The sequence below is a fragment of the Citrus sinensis genome, chromosome 3 (assembly GCF_022201045.2).
Source record: "Citrus sinensis cultivar Valencia sweet orange chromosome 3, DVS_A1.0, whole genome shotgun sequence".
Lineage (NCBI taxonomy): Eukaryota > Viridiplantae > Streptophyta > Magnoliopsida > Sapindales > Rutaceae > Citrus > Citrus sinensis.
The window spans coordinates 30,350,991-30,373,199 of NC_068558.1; the positions used below are offsets into that span (position 1 = coordinate 30,350,991).

General features: G+C 35.0%; 2 protein-coding genes and 1 pseudogene across 2 annotated transcripts; 2 read left to right on the forward strand and 1 right to left on the reverse strand.

Annotated features, from left to right (window-relative positions):
* Nucleotides 1-1,603: 1,603 nt before the first annotated feature.
* On the reverse strand, nucleotides 1,604-3,595 carry LOC127900722 (uncharacterized). Its single transcript, XM_052435928.1, has one exon. It carries the CDS (start codon nucleotides 3,593-3,595, stop codon nucleotides 1,604-1,606), a length of 1,992 nt encoding a protein of 663 aa, XP_052291888.1.
* A 4,982-nt stretch (nucleotides 3,596-8,577) lies between these two features.
* LOC102624224 (probable carboxylesterase 18) lies at nucleotides 8,578-9,843 on the forward strand. The gene has a single exon (XM_006478277.4). The coding sequence runs from the start codon at nucleotides 8,646-8,648 to the stop codon at nucleotides 9,672-9,674; it is 1,029 nt and encodes a 342-aa protein (XP_006478340.2). The 5' UTR covers nucleotides 8,578-8,645; the 3' UTR covers nucleotides 9,675-9,843.
* A 1,788-nt stretch (nucleotides 9,844-11,631) lies between these two features.
* LOC127900723 (maturase K-like) lies at nucleotides 11,632-18,256 on the forward strand (annotated as a pseudogene).
* The last annotated feature ends 3,953 nt before the right edge of the window (nucleotides 18,257-22,209 follow it).

The window sequence follows — 22,209 nt, forward strand, 5'->3', positions numbered from 1 at the left end:
CATGCAATCTATAGACTTCCTTGAAGAATAGGCGAGCAACAGTCAAAGCGTCTGTAGTCTTCTTGCAAGCAATGAAGTGAGCCATTTTCGAGAATCGATCAACAACAACAAATATTGAATCCATACCCCTCTGAGTGCGGGGTAATCCTAAAACAAAATCCATGCTAATGTCAGCCCAAGGTTGTGTTGGAATCGGTAGCGGCATATATAACCCAGCATTAGTTGCTGCGCCCTTGGAAACTTGACAAATGCGACAAGTCTCGACATAGTGATAGATTTCACGCCTCATAGTAGGCCAAAAATAAGTGTTGGCTATTAGAGCCAGAGTTTTGTCACGACCCATGTGCCCTTCATTATGTAACTCTGCAATGATTTTCAATCTCAAACTTGAGTCAGGAACACACAACTGATTACTCTTGAAAAGGAATTTGTCATGTAAATGATAATCTGAGCGAAACCCTGCAACAACGTCTTCTAGTATAGGAGCAAAGTAAGGATCAGAAGCATATAACTCTCGAAATGTGTCAAATCCGAGAACTTGATTATGCATCTGTGTCAATAAAGAAGTTCGTCGACTAAGTGCATCTGCTACCCGGTTGGATTCACCAGAGGTATGCTTCACCACAAAAGTAAATTGTTGAAGGAATGCTGTCCACGTGGCATGTCTGTGAGAGAGTTTGTCTTGACTATTGAGGTATTTTAACGCGGCATGGTCAGTGTATAAAACAAAATCTTTATGAATTAGATAATGTCGCCAATGTTTTAACGCTTGGACTATTGCGTAAAATTCTACGTCGTAAGTGCTATAGTGTGCCTTTGCTCCATTCAACTTCTCACTAAAATAAGCTATAGGCTTACCTTGTTGGCTAAGAACAGCTCCAATGCCGACCTTAGAAGCATCACAATGTACCTCAAAAGTGAGCGAAAAATCTGGTAGAGCAAGTACTGGGGCAGTAATCAACTTTTCTTTGATAATCTCGAATGCCTTAGTAGCTGCCTCTGTCCAAGAGAATTTTCCTCCTTTCATGCAATCCGTGATTGGTGCCATAATAGTACTGAAATGAGGAATGAATCGCCTGTAAAAAGAGGCCAATCCATGGAAACTTCTGGTGGCGGATAAAGTAGTTGGCGGAGGCCAATCTCGAATAGCATTCACTTTTGATTGGTCAACAGATATACCATCTTTCGAAACCACATATCCCAAAAATAATACTTTCTTTGTTAAGAAAATACACTTGTTTACTGCTGTGTATAAACTTGCTGCTCTTAAGGCTGAAAGCACTTCTCTAAAATGTTGTAGATGTAACTCGTGGCTGGTGCTATATATAAGTATATCATCGAAGTAAACAACCACAAACTTTCCAATGAAAGGGCGAAGAACTTGATTCATGACTCGCATAAAAGTACTCGGAGCATTGGATAAGCCAAACGGCATTACCAACCACTCATATAACCCTTCGCGAATTTTAAAAGCTGTTTTCCATTCATCTCCAGGTCGTATTCGAATTTGATGGTAGCCACTTTTCAAATCAAGTTTGGTAAAAATTGTTGCTCCACTGAGTTGATCTAACAAGTCATCTAATTGAGGGATTGGAAAACGATATCAAACTGTAATTTTATTGATAGCTCGACTGTCCACGCACATCCTCCAAGAACCATCTTTCTTTGGAGTCAATAAAGCAGGGACTGCACAGGGACTAAGACTTTCACGGATAAATCCCCTTTCTAGTAACTCTTCTACTTGGCGCCTTAATTCCTCATGTTCTGTAGGACTCATACGATAATGAGGTCGATTTGGTAGTGTAGAACTTGGTACCAAATCAATTTGGTGTTGTATATCCCGAAGAGGTGGTAAAGCCTGTGGTAGCTCCTTGGGGAACAAATCTTGAAATTCCGCCAGAACAGGTGTCACAGCTTCAGGAATCTTTGAATTACCGTTACTCTCTTTTCCCAATAAAATGTAGATTCTCTTTGTCTCTGCTACAACATCTATAAATTGCTTCTTGCTTAACAAATAATTACCCAAGTCTTGCTGGAGAGTAAACTCCTTGTTAGGTAGGAGAACGATCTTGGTGTTGTTAAACATAAAGCTGTAGGTGTTTCTCTTCCCATCATGCACTACGTTTCGATCATATTGCCAAGGTCTACCCAGTAATAGATGACAAGCATCCATAGCCACAACATCACACCAAATTTTGTCTTTATAAATTGAACCAATGGATAAGGAAACTAAACAACATTTCGATACTGTCACTTGATTCCCCTTCTTCAGCCATGTGAGCTTGTATGGAGTTTGATGAGGTTCTGTCTTTAAATTTAGCTTTGTTATGGCTTCTTCTGAAATGACATTCTCGCAACTGCCGGAGTCTATGACCATACGACATACTTTACCCCCAATTGTGCAAGTAGTCTGAAAGATATTTTGTCGTAGCCACTTGTCTTTGTCTTGACCTTTAGGAGTGAAGAATGCACGGTTCACGATCAACATTGGTCCGCTATCACCATGTTCTTCAACAGATTGAGCGCTACCACTACTATCAAAAGTTGGTTCTACAGCAAACTCTTCAGTTTCTTCCTCCTGATAGTCTTCGCTTTCCTCTGTGCCTACGAATAAGCCTTTACCATATTTTCCTCCTTTTTTACATTCTGTCATTCGGTGCCCATTTTCTCCGCAATTAAAACAGCGTAATCCCGAACCCGAGGATTGGGTTTTGCTGCTTTGACCGATTTCACTAGGCTTACTAGTTTTATTTGGAGGATTTGGAGAAGTGAAAGTACGAAATTGGGAAGTCGGGTTTGAATTATCACGAACAACACTTCGAGCACCCCGAAAGCTTGAGTCATTAGTACGTCGACTAAATTGCTTCTCCAACTGCAAGGCTTGTTGGTGTGCCTCTGAAACAGAGTATGAGTCAAGTAAATTTAATTGGTCTTGAAATTGAGATCGTAGGCCTCCAATATAGCGGGAAACCTGTTGCTCTTCTGTCTCTGTCAAGTCATTGCGTGCCACCAACCAATGGAATTCTGTAGTGTAATCATCCACTGATCGATTACCTTGCCTTAAATTCTGTAGCTGTTGGTATAACAGTTTGGCGTAATTATGAGGCAAGAATGCTCCACGCAAGTGCTTCTTGAACTTTTCCCAAGAATCAATCTTCTTTTTGCCTTGCCTAATCCTTGTGAGCTTAGTTTGTTGCCACCAAGCTGCTGCTCTTCCACGAAATCGAGTTGCAGCAAGCAAAACTAGTTTATTTTCAGGAACTTCTTTGTATTTGAAAACTTCCTCAATGGCGTTAATCCAATCCAATAATTCTTCAGGTCGACCACTTCCTTGAAATTCGGGAATGTCAATTCTCAACCCAGATTCCCATCTTCTGTCATCAGTAGACTCAGTTCTAGGGCGACGCCCAGAGAATGGGTTAGCAAAGCTTCCACTTGATTTGTCTTCACGTTCTGGAGTACAATGGCGTTCGTCAAGTAACTCTGCCATTCGTGCCATTTGTGCAGCCAACATATCAATTCTGGCTGTCATACTAGCCAGGGATTCATCTTTCGAAACATCTTCTTGAGCATCACGAGCTTTTCTTGGAGGCATTTTTTTTTTTAAATTCGGGTTTAAAAAGGTAGTGGGGCTACACTGAAAGTAAATAAAAAATTTTAGGCCGAAACTGTAATTAAGCAAAAGTTTTAGATTTCCGATGACAGTGGTCAGAAATCGAGTAAGGATGGGTGGATCTGAAAGATTTTGGGTTGGTAAGTATGATGGTGGTGGTGGTTTGTCTGAAAAAGTTATGTTTTTTTTTTTTTAAGCTAAACGAAAAAAATCAAAAAGGGAAAAAGGAAAGGTTTTGTGGTAGATGAAGTTAGATTGGTGATACCAGGTTTTGCTCTGATATCAAACTGATGCAGCGGAAGTTTAATGTTCAAAATATTCCGTTGATTCTAGAGAATACCGGAATAAAAGAACAACTAAATTCACGTTGATTCAAAAGAATACCGCGAACTTAGGGGTTAAGACTCGTTGATTCCGTAGAATACCGAGAATTAACTATTCAAGTACTCACAAAGAGATTTGAAAATTGAAATATTATTGAACTCAAAATTCTCTCCTTCAAAGGTTACAAGAGGGAGCTATTTATAGTAGTAGTAATTATCCTAATTCATGAAGGAAAAACAAAATCCTAAATTGAAAGGGAAACAAAATTCTAAATTAGAAAGGAATTTAAAAGTCTTAAACTTTAGTTAATAAGGAAACTAATCCTAGTATAATATGGATTCCTACTCTTCATCAGAAGTGCTCGCTCGAACCGGGAGGCACAAGTTCTCCCAATAAAGGCAACTTCCCTGTGAATCGAACTGGGGAGCAAACCCAATCAAACCACTTAAGAAGACTCCATTGCCAGTGGAGCCAACACTTTGTTGGTAGAGTCGAGTACTTTTAAGATCTGGCTGGAAAATTTTTTACCTGTGTGGGTCTGGTGTCAAATGCCAACTGTCACTAATGGAAATTTACAAATTTACAAACAAATTTAAGATGTTTTGTAGAAAGAGATAAAGACGATTTCAAAAAACAGAACATGGTAGTTAGTTGATTGTCCTGAAGAGAAAGAAATCATTAAAGTGGTCTACAAACAAGGCTCAATCCTGATGGCTTAATACGTAAACCCAAAGTAAGGTTCGTATCAATTACAATATTTTGGAGTCGATTACAATGTAATGTTTTCTCATGTTGCTGAGTCGCTTGATCGTTTGGATAAAATTTGAGATCTTGTTACACTTTCTACTTAAAAAGAATTGAACATTTATCAACTTGATATGAAGTCTTACATTTATAAATGGCTACAATGAAAGAGGAATCTATATGGAAACAACACCAAAGATCCGTTATTCGAGAAAAAGAAGATAAAACTGGTAAAATAAAATAAAAAATATATATTTCATTGATGGTTTGACATTAAATTTAATGGACCCATCGTAATTACTGCTTCCAGACTCAGCGACCGACTGGGCCTGCCTTCTTGAAGTGATATGTTGGTCTCACATAACATCTTAAATTTTAATGCAATGACAGTTGGGTACGTAAACCAATCTTTAATTGAAAAGTTTTTAGGGTTATTTTTAACCATTACCTAAATGTTTCAACATATTTTACCATGCACCCAATTGTTTTGATAAGTATTACTGCACACCCATTCCGTTACTTTTTGCCGTTAAGTAAAACGGCATAAGCTATTATATATTGAAAAGACTAAAATACCTCTAAATTGAATAGATTTGGCTGTGCAGATACAAAATTACCCATTTTAATTTACAATAAAAATACAAATCTAAGAGTATAAAATAACAAAACTAAACAATAAACAATAAACAAATAAACAATTTGCTTACAATTTTATTTAATTCAATATCTCCATATAAATCTTATTTTCAAGTGAGGAGAAAGTAAATTTATAGTAGAGATTATACTTCAATATACTTATTATACCAAATAAATAACCACAAAACAAATAAAAATGCCCTAAAATTTTAGGTTTTATTAGTTTTGCATTGCAGCCACCAACCACCATCTCTACAATCGAGACACCATCAAGGGCTATGATTTTTGCAACCGCCATCCCCACCATCGTGACACCACCACCAGCACCATTGCCGTCTTGCCACTACCAGCATCTCACAACTCTTGTGCACCACCTATTTTCGCCGCCAAATTGCTTGCGCTTGCCGCGACCACGCTGCAGCTTGTGAAACTTAAGACGGCAGAGGGGAACAAAGGCGAACAACCCTTGTTGCCCTTCATCGGATTTTGGCAACAAGAAATTACCCTTGTATTGTTTTTGTTTTACGTTTGAAATGGAGAAGAAAATTAAAAAGGAAAGGAAAACGGAGAAGGAAATGAATATAATTTTTATTATTTTAGTTCTTACATACTGGCATTTCCCGTTTTACCCTTTTGATCGTTAAACTAACATAGAATTTTAACGTTTTGGGTGCGTGGTGATAGTTGTCAAAACAAGTGGGTGTACGATAAAAAATGTTGAAACATTTGGGTACTGGTTAAAAATAACCCAAGTTTTTAACACCTGTTTGAAGTTAACGAGCCACATGCATACAAATATCTTCAATAAGCGGTAATTGGGAATCACAAAATAAGTTCATTTTTTATCATTTGTTAGAACATGTCTAAAAAAAAAATTCCTCAAATATGATTTTATTATTTATTAAAGAAACACATTAATATTTAAAATTCTAAAAAATATTTTAATTAAAATTTTTCAAATAAAAAATAATTTTTTCTCTTCAATTTTATAAAGTTATTTTCTCTCTATTCAACTTATATTTTATTAGTTTTATTCGAGAGAGAGAAGTACTTTAATTATCACATATTTTTCCTTTGAAAAATATTTATTTGTTTAAAATAATATTTATTTCTATTTGATTTTTTTTAAAAATAACATATTTTCACTCTCCTTTTTACAACATACGTAAATAAATAGATTTTTGAAGAGTAAAATTAATAGAGTTTTTTGGAGATCCTCTAATTGTCTAAATAATAAAACTAGAGCTGGCAAAACGGGTAGTCGTTTTGTGTTCGTATCGTATTAAATTTAAGTTGATCCAAACCCAGTCCATTTAATAATCGTGTGAAAACATTAAGACTCAAAAATGGGTTACCAAATAACCCGTTTAATATTTATATATTTAATAAATGTTACACACACCCACATATACACACCCCCCGCCAAAAAAATATTACACATTTACATGATTAAAGTTCTAAATCTATATAAAATTTTATAAATAAAATATTGTGTATATATCTACCCTTCTAAAAAATAAAAATAAAAAGAGAGAATCATATCTAATATTTGAATTTTAATGACAAGAATCTTGAAATTAATTTTAAAAAATTATATAATCGTGTTGTTATTCGGGTAAATGAGTTAAGAAAATCCTATTCCAACACACAAAAAAATCACGTCAACCCAGACCTATCCCATTTAATAATTGTATTAAATTTAACGATCTACACCCATTTATTCATGTCATGTTTGTGTGGATAATTAAATTGAGCCAAATTTTACCAGCGCTAAGTAAAACGAATAGAGAAAGCTTATAAAGGTCATCCTATTTTGAATTCTCCATAGAAAATCCTCTGATTTTATATTTTAATTCTTTAAAGAATTTTGTTATGAAGTAAAAAAAATTAGAATAGCTCCAAATTTTTTTATTAATATAAAAAAATCATACATATATTCCATTATCCCAATTACTATTATTTTAAGAAAAATAATTGGAAACTAAAGGTGGATTAAATCCTAAACAAAAATATATTTAAAATGATACCCTTTAAAATATACTTTTTGTCAAAATTTAGTCAAATTATATACATATATTAATGCTCTTAATATAATCGAACACTTCACAAAGTGAGAAAAATTTGTGCACGCCTTAGCAGATTAATCTGAGCATTTAAGATTTGATAAGTATGTGGCCTTTTAGTAGGGCCCATCAATTTTTAATGTGAGTAAGATCTACGTAATTTAAAATTAAAAAAAATTATGAATCCCAATAAAAAATCACATTAAATCACCTCCACGAAAATATGGTAAAAGCTTGTTTAGTTCCTATATTATGAGGTTAGTGTCCATTTAGTCCCTGTATTTTTAAAAACACCTCAAAACATCCATGCTACTAAATATTGACACTTATGCCGTTATTATTTTTTTTAACTTGCTTTTACAATATTACATTTTTACAATAATGTTTCTTTTTTGGATATTAATAAAAAATTAAATTATCAAATTAAACTCAAAAATAAAATAAAAACAAAAAAATGTATATATTAATTTTTGTGGAAGCTCACGTATGTCTAAAAAATTAATATCGTAAAAAATTACATTATCAATTTTTTTAGAAAAATTAATATTTTAACTCAAGAGTGTGTTCCACAAAAATTAATATAAATTTTTTAATTTTATTTTATTTTTTGGTGTTAAACTGGTAATTTATTTTTTTCTTTTTAATAATGTCTAAAAAAATTATTATAATAGGGTTATTTTTTTCTTTTTAATAATGTCTAAAAAATTATTATAATAGGGCAATATTATAAAAATAAGTTAAAAGGAACAAAAGATAATGACAAAAGTGTCAATAATTTAATGGTAGGGATGGTTTGAGGTATTTTAAAAAATATAGGGACTAAACGGGCACTAACTTTAAAATATAGGGACTAAATAAGCTTTTACCCACGAAAATAAACACGTCCAACTTCAGTTTTTCTCCCATTGAGCAATCCCGTTTTGATCAGCTAGATTACCTACTGATCTAGGCTGGTGCTATGTTACGTTTAACGTAACGTACGCCACACAACAATAGTTGCGGACTCCACCATAAAAATTAAACGTAACGTACACCACACACAATAATAGTTGTGGACTCCACCATAAAAATTATTACTGTGTGTAGATATACGTTACGTTAAACGCAACGCAGCGGGATCCACTGATCTAATATCTGCAATAATTGAAAGCTCATAAAAATCTTTCAACTTGGTTATTATTATTTTTTGACGATAAAGCCAAAGACCTAGACACGGTGATCACTCATTAGTTATTGATAGCAAATTTGAAACTAATAATATCAACATGCCAGATTCAGGAAACCCTGAAGCTAAAGCCTCACCAAACCTCCCATGGACGACAAGGCTCTTCATGTCGGCAGTGGCCTTCGCCGTCGACGTATCTTGCCGCCCTAACATGACCTGCAACCGTTGCCTCTTCAACCTCGTTGACCTAAAATGCTCTGCTTCAAGTCAGCCCAAAAATGGCGTCAAATCCTTCGATATCGTCATCGACAGCGACCGTAATCTCTGGTTCCGCCTCTACACACCTACCAATGTTACTGAAACATCCACCACAAGCAGCTTGCCAGTGATTGTCTACTTCCATGGCGGAGGCTTCGTTCTTCTGGCTGCAAACTCAAAACGCTACAATGATCACTGTCGAAGTCTGGCCAAGGAGATCCCCGCCGTCGTCATCTCCGTCAATTACCGTCTTGCTCCTGAGAATCGGTACCCGAGTCAATATGACGATGGGATTGATGTGTTAAAATTCATCGACACTAAAATCTCAACAGTCGAGGATTTCCCAGCTTGTGCTGACCTCAAACGTTGTTTTGTCGCCGGCGATAGTGCCGGAGGGAACTTGGCGCATAACGTGGCAGTGCGAGCTAATGAGTGTAAATTTTCCAAGCTGAAGCTCATTGGAGTGATAGCGATTCAGCCATTTTTCGGAGGAGAGGAGAGGACTCAGTCGGAGGAAGATCTTAATGATATAACTCCCTTGGTTTCATTGAAGCGTACTGACTGGATGTGGAAAGCTTTTTTGCCGGAAGGCTCTGATCGGGACTATCCGGCGGCAAATACTTTTGGGAAGAATGCCGTTGATATTTCCAGAGTGGACATTCCGGCGACGATTGTAATTGTTGGTGGGTTTGATCCTTTAAAAGATTGGCAGAAGAGGCACTATGAGGGATTGAAGAGACATGGCAAAGAAGCTTATTTGATTGAGTATCCGAATGCGGTTCACGGTTTCTACGTTTTCCCTGAGCTACACGAGGAATCTTTCATTGCTGACGTCGGCAATTTTATACGAGATCAATCTGCTAAATCATGAATGAAGGAAAATTAATCACTCTCACACTCTTTGTTTAATTAAGCAATTAGCATTCAAATTGTAATCACGTGTGTAAACTTTTCGTTTCTAATTGTTGTAAAATTTTCATGCTTTAGCTAGAAATTAATTAAGTTTCAATGCTTGCAATATATATGCCTTTTTAGTGGTTCGTTAATCGTTACCCATTTTTTTTTTTTTATATTTAAAAGAAGTGAGTGAGTTATCTCTTTCTCAAGTTGTTTGAGGCACAGAGCCATGAAATTAAACAATAATCAGTCAACGAAATGCATGATTCAAAATTTTTGTAGTTTTGGCTTTTGGGGAAGAAATAATAAAAAGAACTGGGGCCTATTTCCACAAATATCGGGTCTTGAATTGGGAGAACCATTTTGATTTTCTAAAATGATACTTGCCTATGTCGTTTTTGTGGCCCATGCTGTGTGAAATGAGAAAAAATCAATACGGGTGCCATTTTTGTGGTCCTCTTGTGCCTTTTAAGTTTTATGGGTAAATATCATTGACGTTTTAACTCAAGAGTCCAACTCTTGTGCAGGGGCCATCAGTTGTAAAGTATAGCTATCACAAGTGTTCTGCTAATCTATATAAGAGCTTTCCACATGAACTCTTGTCTATATAAGAGCTTTCCACATGAACTCTTGTCTATATAAGAGCTTTCCACATAAACTCTTGTGTTGAGTGATTGACTTTATTTTTTATCTATATTATTTATTATTTATTTGATATTTTTATTTGTGGAATCATAGATAAAATTAAAATTTAGCAGCATGTTTGGTTTGGAAAAATATAAGGAGAGGAGAAGAGAGGAGAGAGAAAAGAAATAAGAAGAGAAAAATAATTTTCATGTCCAACCAAGCAATAAAAATAAGATTAACTCTCTTTTTTACACAATCTCTCTCTTGCTCTTTACTTTCCATTTCTCTCCCCTCTTACCATTTTTTCCAATCAAACATGGATAACTTTTTATCCGAATCATTGACAAATGACTACTAACACATAAACGCTCAACTTTTCAAGTATGTGAGACATTTTCTTATGTCAAAAACAAAAGTGAGATGTTTTCTTATTGAGAAATGAAACAATGATTATTCAAGAATGCTATTCTTGATGCAGAAATTTGCTATAGAAGGATTAGGAGAGAGTTTAGAATATCATATATGTAGACTTTAATAAAAGACCTTTAAAGTTTTGCATGCACCAACAACCCCTCTTAATTGTTATTTATAAATCGCCATCACTGAATAGGATCGACATGACTAACCTTCAGCAAAATATACTCAAGTGGTTAATGGTTAATAAACTAAAAATAAAATATTTAAATCTTAATAATATATTAATACTAAAAGATAGACGAAACACGATTTTTTAAAATTCAGGAGAGTTCATACTAAGAGAGAATTACCATATAGATGAATTAAACCCTATTTGTTATTGAGGTACTATGGCTTAAAAGTTACAACTGTTGCGAAAGAAAAAAAAACTATAGTTATAAAATAAAGTTCATAGTGTGCGGTAAATATTAGTTTTAAATAATAATTTTACTAAAAGTAATAAATATATTAATAGTGTGTTGTTTATACAAGTGTGGGATATAATCAACTTAACTTCTAAATTATAGCACTAAATATTTACTAAATATTTTAGTAACCATAATACCAAACAAGCGTAGAAGAAAGAAACAAATACTTATATACATGGCACGAAAGTTGCTCTTTAATTGCTTTAATTTGTACTAGGCTTGATAGAGAAAACATTGATACCAGATCACAATGCATATCATTATACATCCTTTCTAAGTTTTTTTGTCTAATCTTAAATTAAATTTTTGAAAAATATCACCTCATAAAATTAACAAATACTATGACAAAAATTGATACCATCTACTTAATAAATGATATATCATATGCCATATCATTTGGGAAATAAAAGAGCAATTGGAGTGAAAAAATAAAGGGTTTCTAACCACTTAGTTATACTATAACTATAACAAACATAAACCAATTAAATTAACTCAAAATGAGAGGATAGAGAATCCGGTGATGAGTCTACCCATTTTCAAGGTATCCACTTTTTTACTACAATACTTTGTTTTCACCGTATCGCACTATGTATCGTTTGATCGCTCACTAAATCCCTTACCTTTGTTTTTAATCGAATTTCAAATGGAGGAATTTCAAGTATATTTAGAACTAGATAGATCTCAACAACACGACTTCCTATACCCACTTCTTTTTCGGGAGTATATTTATTTATGCACTTCCTCATGATCATGGTTTCATAGCTTAATAATGTCATTGGAAGGTGGGTTTTATAACAATAAATCTAGTTCACTAAGTCTGAAATGGTTAATTACTTGAATTTATGAACGGATTAATTTGAGTTTGCTGTTAATGATTCGAATTAAAATCCAATTTTAGGCACAATAATATGTTGTATTCTCAAATTATATCTGAGGTATTTGTTGCAATGGTAGAAATTCTATTTTTCCTATGGTTGGTAGCTTTTTTAGAGGGAAAGAAATTGGAAAATCACCTAATTTCTGATCAATTCACTTAATATTTCCTTTTTTCAAGGGTAAATTGTCACATTTAAATTATGTGTTAGATGTACCAATACTCCACCTCATTTTTCCTGAAATCTTAGTCAAATTCTTGGTGACTGGGTAAAGGATAATTCTTCTTTACATTTATTATGGTTCCTTCTCCATGAGTATTTTAATTCAAACGCTCTTATTATTCCAAAGAACTCTATTTCTATTTTTTCAAAAAGTAATCCAAGATTGTTATTATTTCTCTATAATTCTCATGTATACGAATATGTTTCCATCCTCTTTTTCTGATTCATTCCAGTTCTCATCCCTGATTACAGATATTCATTCAAGACTATGCACACAAATAAAATTGTCATCCCTGCTTACAGCTGCACAAAGACTAACCTGGTCGTTCTTTATATTTAATTGTCCACTTTCTGTGTAATGTTTGCTGGTTTGTTGCTCTCGAGTTTAAAGTTTCAATGTTAATTTCAACGCAGAAGAAAATAAGAGAGAAAATGGGATATTTCTGGGTTGGTGTTCATTGATACTCAAATAATAGAACATATATGAATGTCAATTAGATACATGAATGTCAATTAGAGCATGCATTAAATTTCAAGAAATAAAGAGTTTGATTTTTCTGCCCGTATGGCTTGGGCGAACGTCTTTTTCAAGTAACTTTGGATAAGGGCTAAAGTATTGGTCTAGTAACTTCGGGATAAGGGCTGGGGATCCGAATCAAAATCCAATTTTTTGCCACAGCAATAAGTTGTACTCTCAAATTATGTCATAAGTATTTACTACCGTGGTGGAAATTCCATTTTCCCTACGGTTAGTAGCTTTTTCAGAAGGGGAAGAAATTGAAGAATTACCTAATTTCCAATCAATTCGTTCAATATTTCCTTTTTGTGAGAATAAATTATCACATCTATATTTTGCATCAGATGTATGAATACCCCACCTAATTTATCTTGAAATCTTGGTTTAAACCCAGCGTCACTGGGTAAATGATGCCTCTTCTTTACATTTATTAGGGTTCTTTCTCATTTCTGATTACAGATATTCATTCAAGAAGATACACACAAATAAAATTGTCATCCCTGCTTACAGCTGTCTAAAGACTAACCTGGTCGTTCTTCACATTATGTATTGACTTTCTATGTAATGTTTGTTGGTTTGTTGCTTTCAAGTTTAAATTTCAATGCTGAAAAAAATAAGAGAGAAAATGGGACATTTTGGTGTTCACTGATAGTCAAATAATAGAACATATACGAATGTGAATTAGTGCATACATTAACTTTCAAGAAATACAGAGTTTGAGTTTTCTGCCCATATGGCTTGACCGATCCTTTTTTTTCAAGTAACTTTGGGATAAGGGCTCAAGTGTTGATTTTCACTTTATCTTTCTTTATATTTAAAAAAAGAAAAAGAATTTGACTTTTTTTCATGAATTTCTAAGAAAAAGAGAAAGCCCTTCATTTTCTTTTTTGTACAGGTTATCCAAGAGCGGTCCCCATATGGTGCTAAGAAGGGGCTGAACCCCTGCTAACTTGTAAGAAAAAAAAATGAAATAATTGTTTTGTTTAATGATTCATTTATTATTGATTGTCCTAAAAATCCCTTCTAAGTTTATGAAAATTTTAAAATATATACAAATGTTATTTTCTGTTATTTCTATATTTACTCTTTTTTTAAAAATCAGAATTTATCATTTGTGTTAAAATGGTTTCTATTATCTTCCTCTTATTTATTAATTTATCAAATTAAGATAATTTATGATAATTATATTTATTTCTCTTATCGCTCATTCAATTGTTAAAGAATTTATGACCATGTCCAAATCCAATTTTCCATTCCGCACTAGTATTGGGGTTGTTTTGCTGGCTCACAGTCTCACAAAGGTGTAGCCCCCTTGATTTACCTATCTCAATATTATCTATGATTGGATCGAAGAACGCTTGGAAGCTCATGTTAATTTTAGAAGTGTTCAATATTTTAAATACTAATAAATAACAAGACATATAGATACCTTAACCTATGACTAATAATCACTATTAATAGACAAACTAATAAATTACTAAAAGTTGCAGGTAAGCCATTATGGAATGTAAACAATATCACATGTTGGATGGAATTTAGAATTTTGATACTTTAAAAAAAATTAAATTATGATGTTGTAACTTATCCCCTCCTACATCAAATTCTTGAGACCGCCATTGTTTATTACTATAATTGTGGGAATGTCTATCTAGTAAGGGTTTCTGCACTATATTAAAGTACCGGCGGAACCCTCATTGAAAAATATCTTTTAAAATACGAATTCACTGCATACACCTTATGGTGTATTATTTAATTGGATAAAAATTATTAAAACAATAATAAATCATATGGTGTTCATAGTGAATCCACATTTTCTTTGAGGTGATAAGCCCTAAGCACACGGCTCTCCGGGCCTTTTCAAGATGGGCGCCACACCTGAAGGAATTCTCTCTAAGAGACTTTAGATTTTGAAAAATTTTGATAGACATATCAGTATCCAACAATTTTCTAATGTGGAGGATCCGGAATATTTCGGCAACCATAGAGCATAATATTGTTGCCCACCCAGGGGTTTCCTTTTGGGAAATATGGCTCTGATACCACTTTTATAAACAAACTATTTTATTAGAACTGGATGGTTGATTACAGAGTAGAGCATACAAACACTAGACTAACTCCAAGACTCGATGCTTAGACACAAACCAAGGGCTCACTTTTATAGGCTGAAGGGATCCACTATTACATACTGTTTACATTATTGATCCTTATCACTATAGAATCTATTTTGCAGCTCACACACTATTTTATATCACATCACACTCTTCATCATTATCTTTAAGGAATATTACTATACACACGTGATACACACTTAACTGTTCATATATATGTATATATATATATATATAGTCATTATCTACCAAAGGTTCCTTTACTTTAAGATAGTAGGAGACAAGTTAAAAGACAGAAAACTAAAAATTTCAATATACTACCAGATAAAATACACTGAATTAAAGTATATATTTTTCTTGTCTTTTCACTTATCTTTTAATTTAATAAAATAAGGAATGCTTTATTAAAAAAATTACTATTACTATTACTATTACTATTATTATTATTATTATTATTATTATTATTATTATTATTATTATTATTATTATTATTATTATTATTATTATTATTATTATTATTAGTAGTAGTAGTAGTAGTAGTAGTAATCCCGATTTGGTCCGAGAAAGTCTGGGAAACTTATTAAATCATGTAGTTTAATAACATTATGCTAATATACTATTAAACCACATGATTTAATAACTTTTTCAGATTTTAAAATCCTAGATTGAAATTTTTTTATTATATATGTGCGGATATCCGTATTTGGGTTTTACAATGATGTGAAAGGCATGTGAAAGCCTTTCACACTGTTGTAAATCATTTGAAAATATTGTAAAAGTCTTTTACACTGTTGTGAAATCCCAAATTATTCTATATGTATATATATATATATATATATATATATATGTATGTATGTATGTATGTATGTATATATAGAGTCCTTCTCTAGTGTGGATGTCTACATTTTTAAAATGAAAATTTAGAATTTTACAACATTGTAAAAGGCATCTACAATACTGTAAAAAAAAATTTAATAGTTTGCAACATTGTAAAATTCTGAATCTGTATTTTAAAAATTGCATATATCTCACCTAAGAATGATTATACACACACACACACACACACACACACACAGACGTTAAAAATAAATTAAAAAAAAGAAAAATTTTTATTAAAGAACACATCCAATTGAACAGAAAAGCTCGTTGCATCTTTGTATTATAAATAGTAGAGAGCTACCTCTCGTTAGTTGTAGATAAGTGGCGTTTGTTTTTTCGTCTGAAATCTGAATAGATTTGAATTATTCTGAATTATAAATAGATATGAATGTCTGAATCTGAATAATATGTTTGTTTTTTTTCGTCTGAATCTCGGAAAATAAGTATTAAGTTGTTTATTTTTTTCAACTTAAAAAACTGAAAATATGTACTTTTACATTTGTATCCTTATTAAATTTGAATGTCAAATAAATAATATATTAAATACCACAATATTTTAATATTTATAAGTAAAACTAATGATGAGATTATTATGTTGGATAAATGTCTATGAGTGAGTTTTGGGATAGACATGAAAAATAAATTATAAAGCAAAGATATTTTTGACATTAACAAGTAATTAACTTAATTCAGATTTCTCCATTAAGTAAAAAGCCAAAAAAATTGGCTTATTTTATTAAGTCAAAATTATCTAAAAAGTCTCATTAAGTTATAACAACAAACACTTCTAATTAACTTAATTAATTAAGTTAAGTCACTTTAAGTTATTAAGTTAAAAAACAAACACCACCATAGTGTATTAATCAATTAAGATGGGTGGTTTAAAATGGGAGTGGGTAAGGGTACTTTCAATGTTTGTTTTACTAGAGAATAATTAGAGTGAAGGGTGTTTCGAGCAAGGGAGATTAGCTATGTTGGCACTTAAAAATTTCTTCGATGATCCTAACAGTCTTCAAAACTGGGTTGCGGATGAGAATTTAGACTGTTGTCATTGGCAATGGAGTAAGTGCAACAACAACACATGCAGAGTGATTAAACTAGATCTTTGGTCCACTAGGATTCGAGAATCAGGAGAGTGGTATCTTAATGCTTCTTTGTTTATGCCATTTGAAGAACTAGAGTCGCTTAATTTAGGTGGCATCAATATAGCCGGTTGTGTTGAGACTGAATGTATATGTATATAATGATGATTTCGAAAAGTTTTAACCAGGTTTTATAGACGACAATAGGCCTCATAAGTTTGATACATATTTACCGAAAAGAATTCAATCCCGTGAGATAATTTAATTTTTGCAAGTCTGGAGAGGCAATCAAAATTGAGCAACTTGAAGGTTTTTAATTTAGCCTTTAACTCCCTTAACAAAATCTTTTTATCATCTCTAAATGATCTGTCATCATTAATAGAATTGCATATGTTTGGGGCATATAACGACGCAACCAGCTGTACTCAAGCAATGGTTTCCTTCCAGTGCGCAAGGAGCTATATAGTGTCTGTGAGCAAGAGTTTTCTATTCGACACTAAGGAAAACTTCTGCTAGGGCCATGACTTCAGCATGAGTATTTTGTTTAACATCGAGGAGTTTTCCGCTAGATACCGAGGATATCTCCTGATGGGGTCAAGGCCGAAAGAGCCAGTCTATAGTAGTTGTTAGAACATGTGACATTCTCTGGGAATCCATGCACGAGGCCTATTCAGCCACGATCACAACGCTCGAGCATCCACAATTGGGAACTAAGGTTGAGTGACAAACATGGGTCATGGTGACTAAATTCTCAGGAGGGGTATAAAAAGGGCCTCCTATGAAGGTAAATGAGTTAGACATTTTAAACAAAAAATTCACCTAAACGATTAAGGAATACGTTTTGATTGGGAGACCAGGGGAAGTTTTTTGGGATTTTTCCAGTGTTTGAGAAATTATTACAGAGCCACAAGATTAGCGGTAAGGTTTTTCCACTATAAGCTCAGATTGCTAACGTCGGAGGGTTTACGCCGGAAAACCCCTGGTGTTCTCTGACCAGTTTCTGTTTGTGCAAGAATTCACGAAGGAGAAGCGACGAGCCTCATAGTTCCGCTCGTCCAACATGAGCAGTGTAAAGTTATCCCCTACAACTATAAATTCAAGTGTTGAAGGGAGATCTTAGTCACGAACGAGCATATGCAAAATCCTGTATCAACATTTTGGCGTTGTCTGTAGGGATCGAATAAAAAACTGCTGTCAATGGAGAGAAAGAAGGGAAGGAAAAATGGGGTGATTATGGACGTAGGGTGGAGTAGTGCTCAAGAAGGGGATATGGGGCTCAATGAGTCTGTGACAATGAGGGAGATAGCTAATGAAGCACTGGAGAGGGCAGTGCATGAACAGATGGAGTGGATGGAGAAATAGATAGAGAATTTAACAACCATCTTGCACGAGCTGAGGAATGAGCAGAGAGGAATTCACCTAGGAGGGATGAGAAGTGATGGAGGTACACCAAGGCTTGCTAACAGAAGGAACAATATTGAAGAGATTGCCCCGACAAGAGATTGAACCACTAGGCGGTCTGGTGATGGGACCGGTGAGTAATCTTTAAGGGGGGAAGTTATGAAGTGGGGGATCAACCTCAGGGCATGCAGAGTACGGGTAATGATGACAGAGCGGTAAATGCTGCAGAAAGGGAGCTTCAACAACACTTACATGATGTCGAGTAAGAGTGAGACCATATTGCTGCACGTGATCCTGGTCAAGCCATGGAGCTGCAAGGAGAAGTACGGAGGTTAGCACAGATCATAGATGACATGCAGAGGCATAATAGAGCACCAAGCTGGAGAATGATTTAGATAGTAAATCTTCCCTCTTAGCAAAAATCATGAGTGCCATTATTCTAAGGGATTTCTGTTTCCCCGACATCAAATATGCTGGACGAATCGACCCCTTGGTACACATAGAGTGCTTCAATGACATAACTGAAGTACATGGATTATCCTAAGCCCAGAAATATAAGGTGTTCCTGCTAACCTCAGAAGGACGAGCACGTGAATAATACCGGAGGCTCCCTCGAGGAAGCATCAGGGCATTCGAGTAGATGTGCTAGGAGTTTGCAAAGCAGCTTAGGTGAGCAACGACACTAGAAAATAATATGATGAAGCCAATGAGTATGAAGTAAGGAGAAAATGAGACTATCCGGAAGTTCATCAAAAGATACTATCATGCTATCCTTGACCTTGGAGCCTTCAACCAACCTTGGAGCATTCAACCATCCTCAACCCTTGAAGGGACTGAAGGAAGAAGTAAAGATAGGGCGTCTATAGTACAACTTGAGGAGTCTTGCAATTAGGACTGGGCAAAATCGGGTTCGGATCGGGTTTGGATCAACCCGATCGGATTTCGGGTTGATCGGGTAAAAAAAAACTCATCCAAATTCAACCCGAATTTACAACCCGACCCGATCCGATCCGAATTATATTCGAATCGGATCAAAAAGTCAGGTTTAATCCGGTTTAGATTGGGTTCGGTTAACAATTCCTAATCAATGATTTAACATATGTTATATAATATATTACACATTACAATTATTCATATTTGAACTAAACTAAAAAATCCAAACTCAAAACAAAAATTTGGGCTGCCACTTGCTGGATTTCGAATGGAACTTGGAGGAGAAACTTGGTGATGAAGTGTGTGGAGGCGCAGAGACAGCAATTCGATAGGCGGTAGCAGCAGATCTGGGCTCGGTCCTCGCAGAGCAGCAGATCTGGTCGCAATCCTCGCGGAGAAGTAGATCGGCTGGTGGTTGGCATCGGCGGTGATTATGGCAAGCGTGTATTGGCTGCGTCTGTGTGTATGTGTGTGTGTTTCTACTTGGCATTGGCTGTGTTGAGTGTTGACTTGAGGGTGGGGAAGTCACCCATGAGGCATGAGGGAGGGGAGCAGAGGTTGGTGTGTGCTGTGTGGTCTCTCGTTGAGGCTTGAGAGGGAGGCCGTGAGGCTTGAGGGAGGGGAGTGAGGTTGTTGGGTGCGGCTGGGTGCGTTGAGTGTGTGGTCTACTATTTTTGTGCCTCTATCTCTACTCGTTTTATGCCTCCATCTCTGTGATGGGTGCCGTATACGTGTGTGGTGTGTGAGGCTGTGTAGCGTGTGGTCTGTTGCTCTATGCTCTGGTGCGTCATTGGTGCTGGATGCATGTGTGCTGTAATCAGTGAGGGTTGTTCACTTTCTTCTTTAAGCCAACCCATTCGGGTTGTCGGATCGGATCAGATTTCACCCGATCCGATTATGATCCGATCGGGTTGGCAACATTTCATCTGATTAGGTATTATGGTCAATCCAATCCGTTCTGAACCCAATTTGTTTCGGATCGGATCGGATCGGTTATTTTGCCCACCCCTACTTGCAATACAATAATATTCCGTAGCTAACAAGCAGGCTAAGAGGGATATAGAAATTGAGGAGGAAAAAGCAGCAAGAATTTAGAGCGAGCAGTTAGGAGGACTGAGGAGGAAGGAAAAGAAAGTCCCAGGAGGAAGCGGGACAATCAAGCGAAAGGATCACTGATAACTCTATGAGATGAGAGTTATCATGACACTTTTAAACTTAAATCATGATTACTTTGAGAGTAAATGACATGTTTTTATTGCATTTTATTTTATTTTGCATGAAAAACTATTTTAGTTTATTTTTAATAAATTATGTTGTTTTAGATTAATTGTGTGCTTAGACGGTGTGAATAATTGTAGGTAATTGAGAGCTCAAATTTCAAGGGAGGAATACTGTTATAATAAGCTTGAAAAAAAGACAAGAAAAGAATAAGATGACAGAAAACTGGAATCAAGTCTGGAACAATGCAGTTGCTGTAGTTATTGAAATAACCATTGCTGTAGCAATCCTGAAACAATATTAGAAGATTTCGCACGGAATAATAGCAAAATCGTGATTTGAAGTTTCAAAATATGGCAGATCCACGCCTTGACCTTTCGTTTACCCTATTTTTTAACTATAAAAAGAAGCACATGCATTAAAGAGGAGGCCGTCGGTCAAGATTGAAAAGAAACTAAGAAAGAAACAAAGAAAAAGAAAAATTGAGAAGGACACAAGTCTGTACCAGTAACAAATCGACAGAATACTTGGGATTCAATGATTTTCATTCGTTTCTTGTTTTCCTTGTTTATTCTTTGGTTGAAAAGATGTACTTGATGGCTGAAATTTCATTATTTGTTTCTCTGTTACAAGTTATCAACTAAATTTAATTATAGTTGAGTGACAAATAATCTAGATGAATTTTACCACGCAATAAATAATCGTGATCTGCTGTATTCCCCATCCCAATAACAAAACCACCTAGTAGATAAAATAGGGGCTGATTTTGTGAGTTGTATGGCACCCATAGTCATACCACAGCCCAACGTCGGGATCTAAAAAAATTAGGTGGAAGATTTAGTGAAGAATCGTTATTTGGATGAGTTTATTAACATAGCCCTTCCTATTGCAGACTTATCATGTAGAGCAAACCAGAATGCTGGAAATGAAGGTCATGAGCATCATATTGTAAAAGTTATCACCGAAGGACCGACGATGGATAAAGATTCTAACAGATCAAGAAAGAACTATGCGAGGTATGCTATGACCAGCAAAGAAGTATTTTTCAATATCCCGGCAACCAAACGAGCAAAGACAAGACATGTGCCCATCATGTGGATGGATGAAGATGAAGAAGGCACATGAAGATGCTCTCGTCATTAAGGCCACTATTGCTAGCAAGAAATTTGATCGAATTCTAGTGGATACAGGAAGTTCAGTCGACGTCCTATTCAAGTCAACTCTAGATGAAATTAAAATAGTAGATATGAGGATGAAGCATACCAGTACATCTTTAAAGGGGTTCGGTGGAGGAAGGCTAACTCCCCTCGGTGTGGTAGAGTTGCCAATCACAATAGGCTTTGCTCTATTTGAAAAGATGATAATTGTGGATTTTGTTATTGTCGATGAGGAGAGCTTATACTAGGTGATTTTAGGTCGACCATTTTTAAGAGTAAGCAAGGTGGTACTATCTAATCATTACTTAGCTCTCAAATACTGGGTGAATAAGGTAATTGGTATGGTATGAGGTGACGAGATAATCCCTTGAGGTTGTTACTCTACAACAGCAAATGAGGCAATGCAAAATACCTCACTTGATGCCTGAGCAAAACTCAGGAGGAAAAGACAGGAGCCAGTGGAAGAGTTGGAAATAATTAACTTAAAACAGGGTGCTTCGGGAAAAACAGTCAAGATTGGATCGAAGCTGAAAGAAGAGCTGAAGTAGGAGCTGATACATTGCCTGCAATCTCACTTTAATGTGTTCACTTGGATGCATGATGACA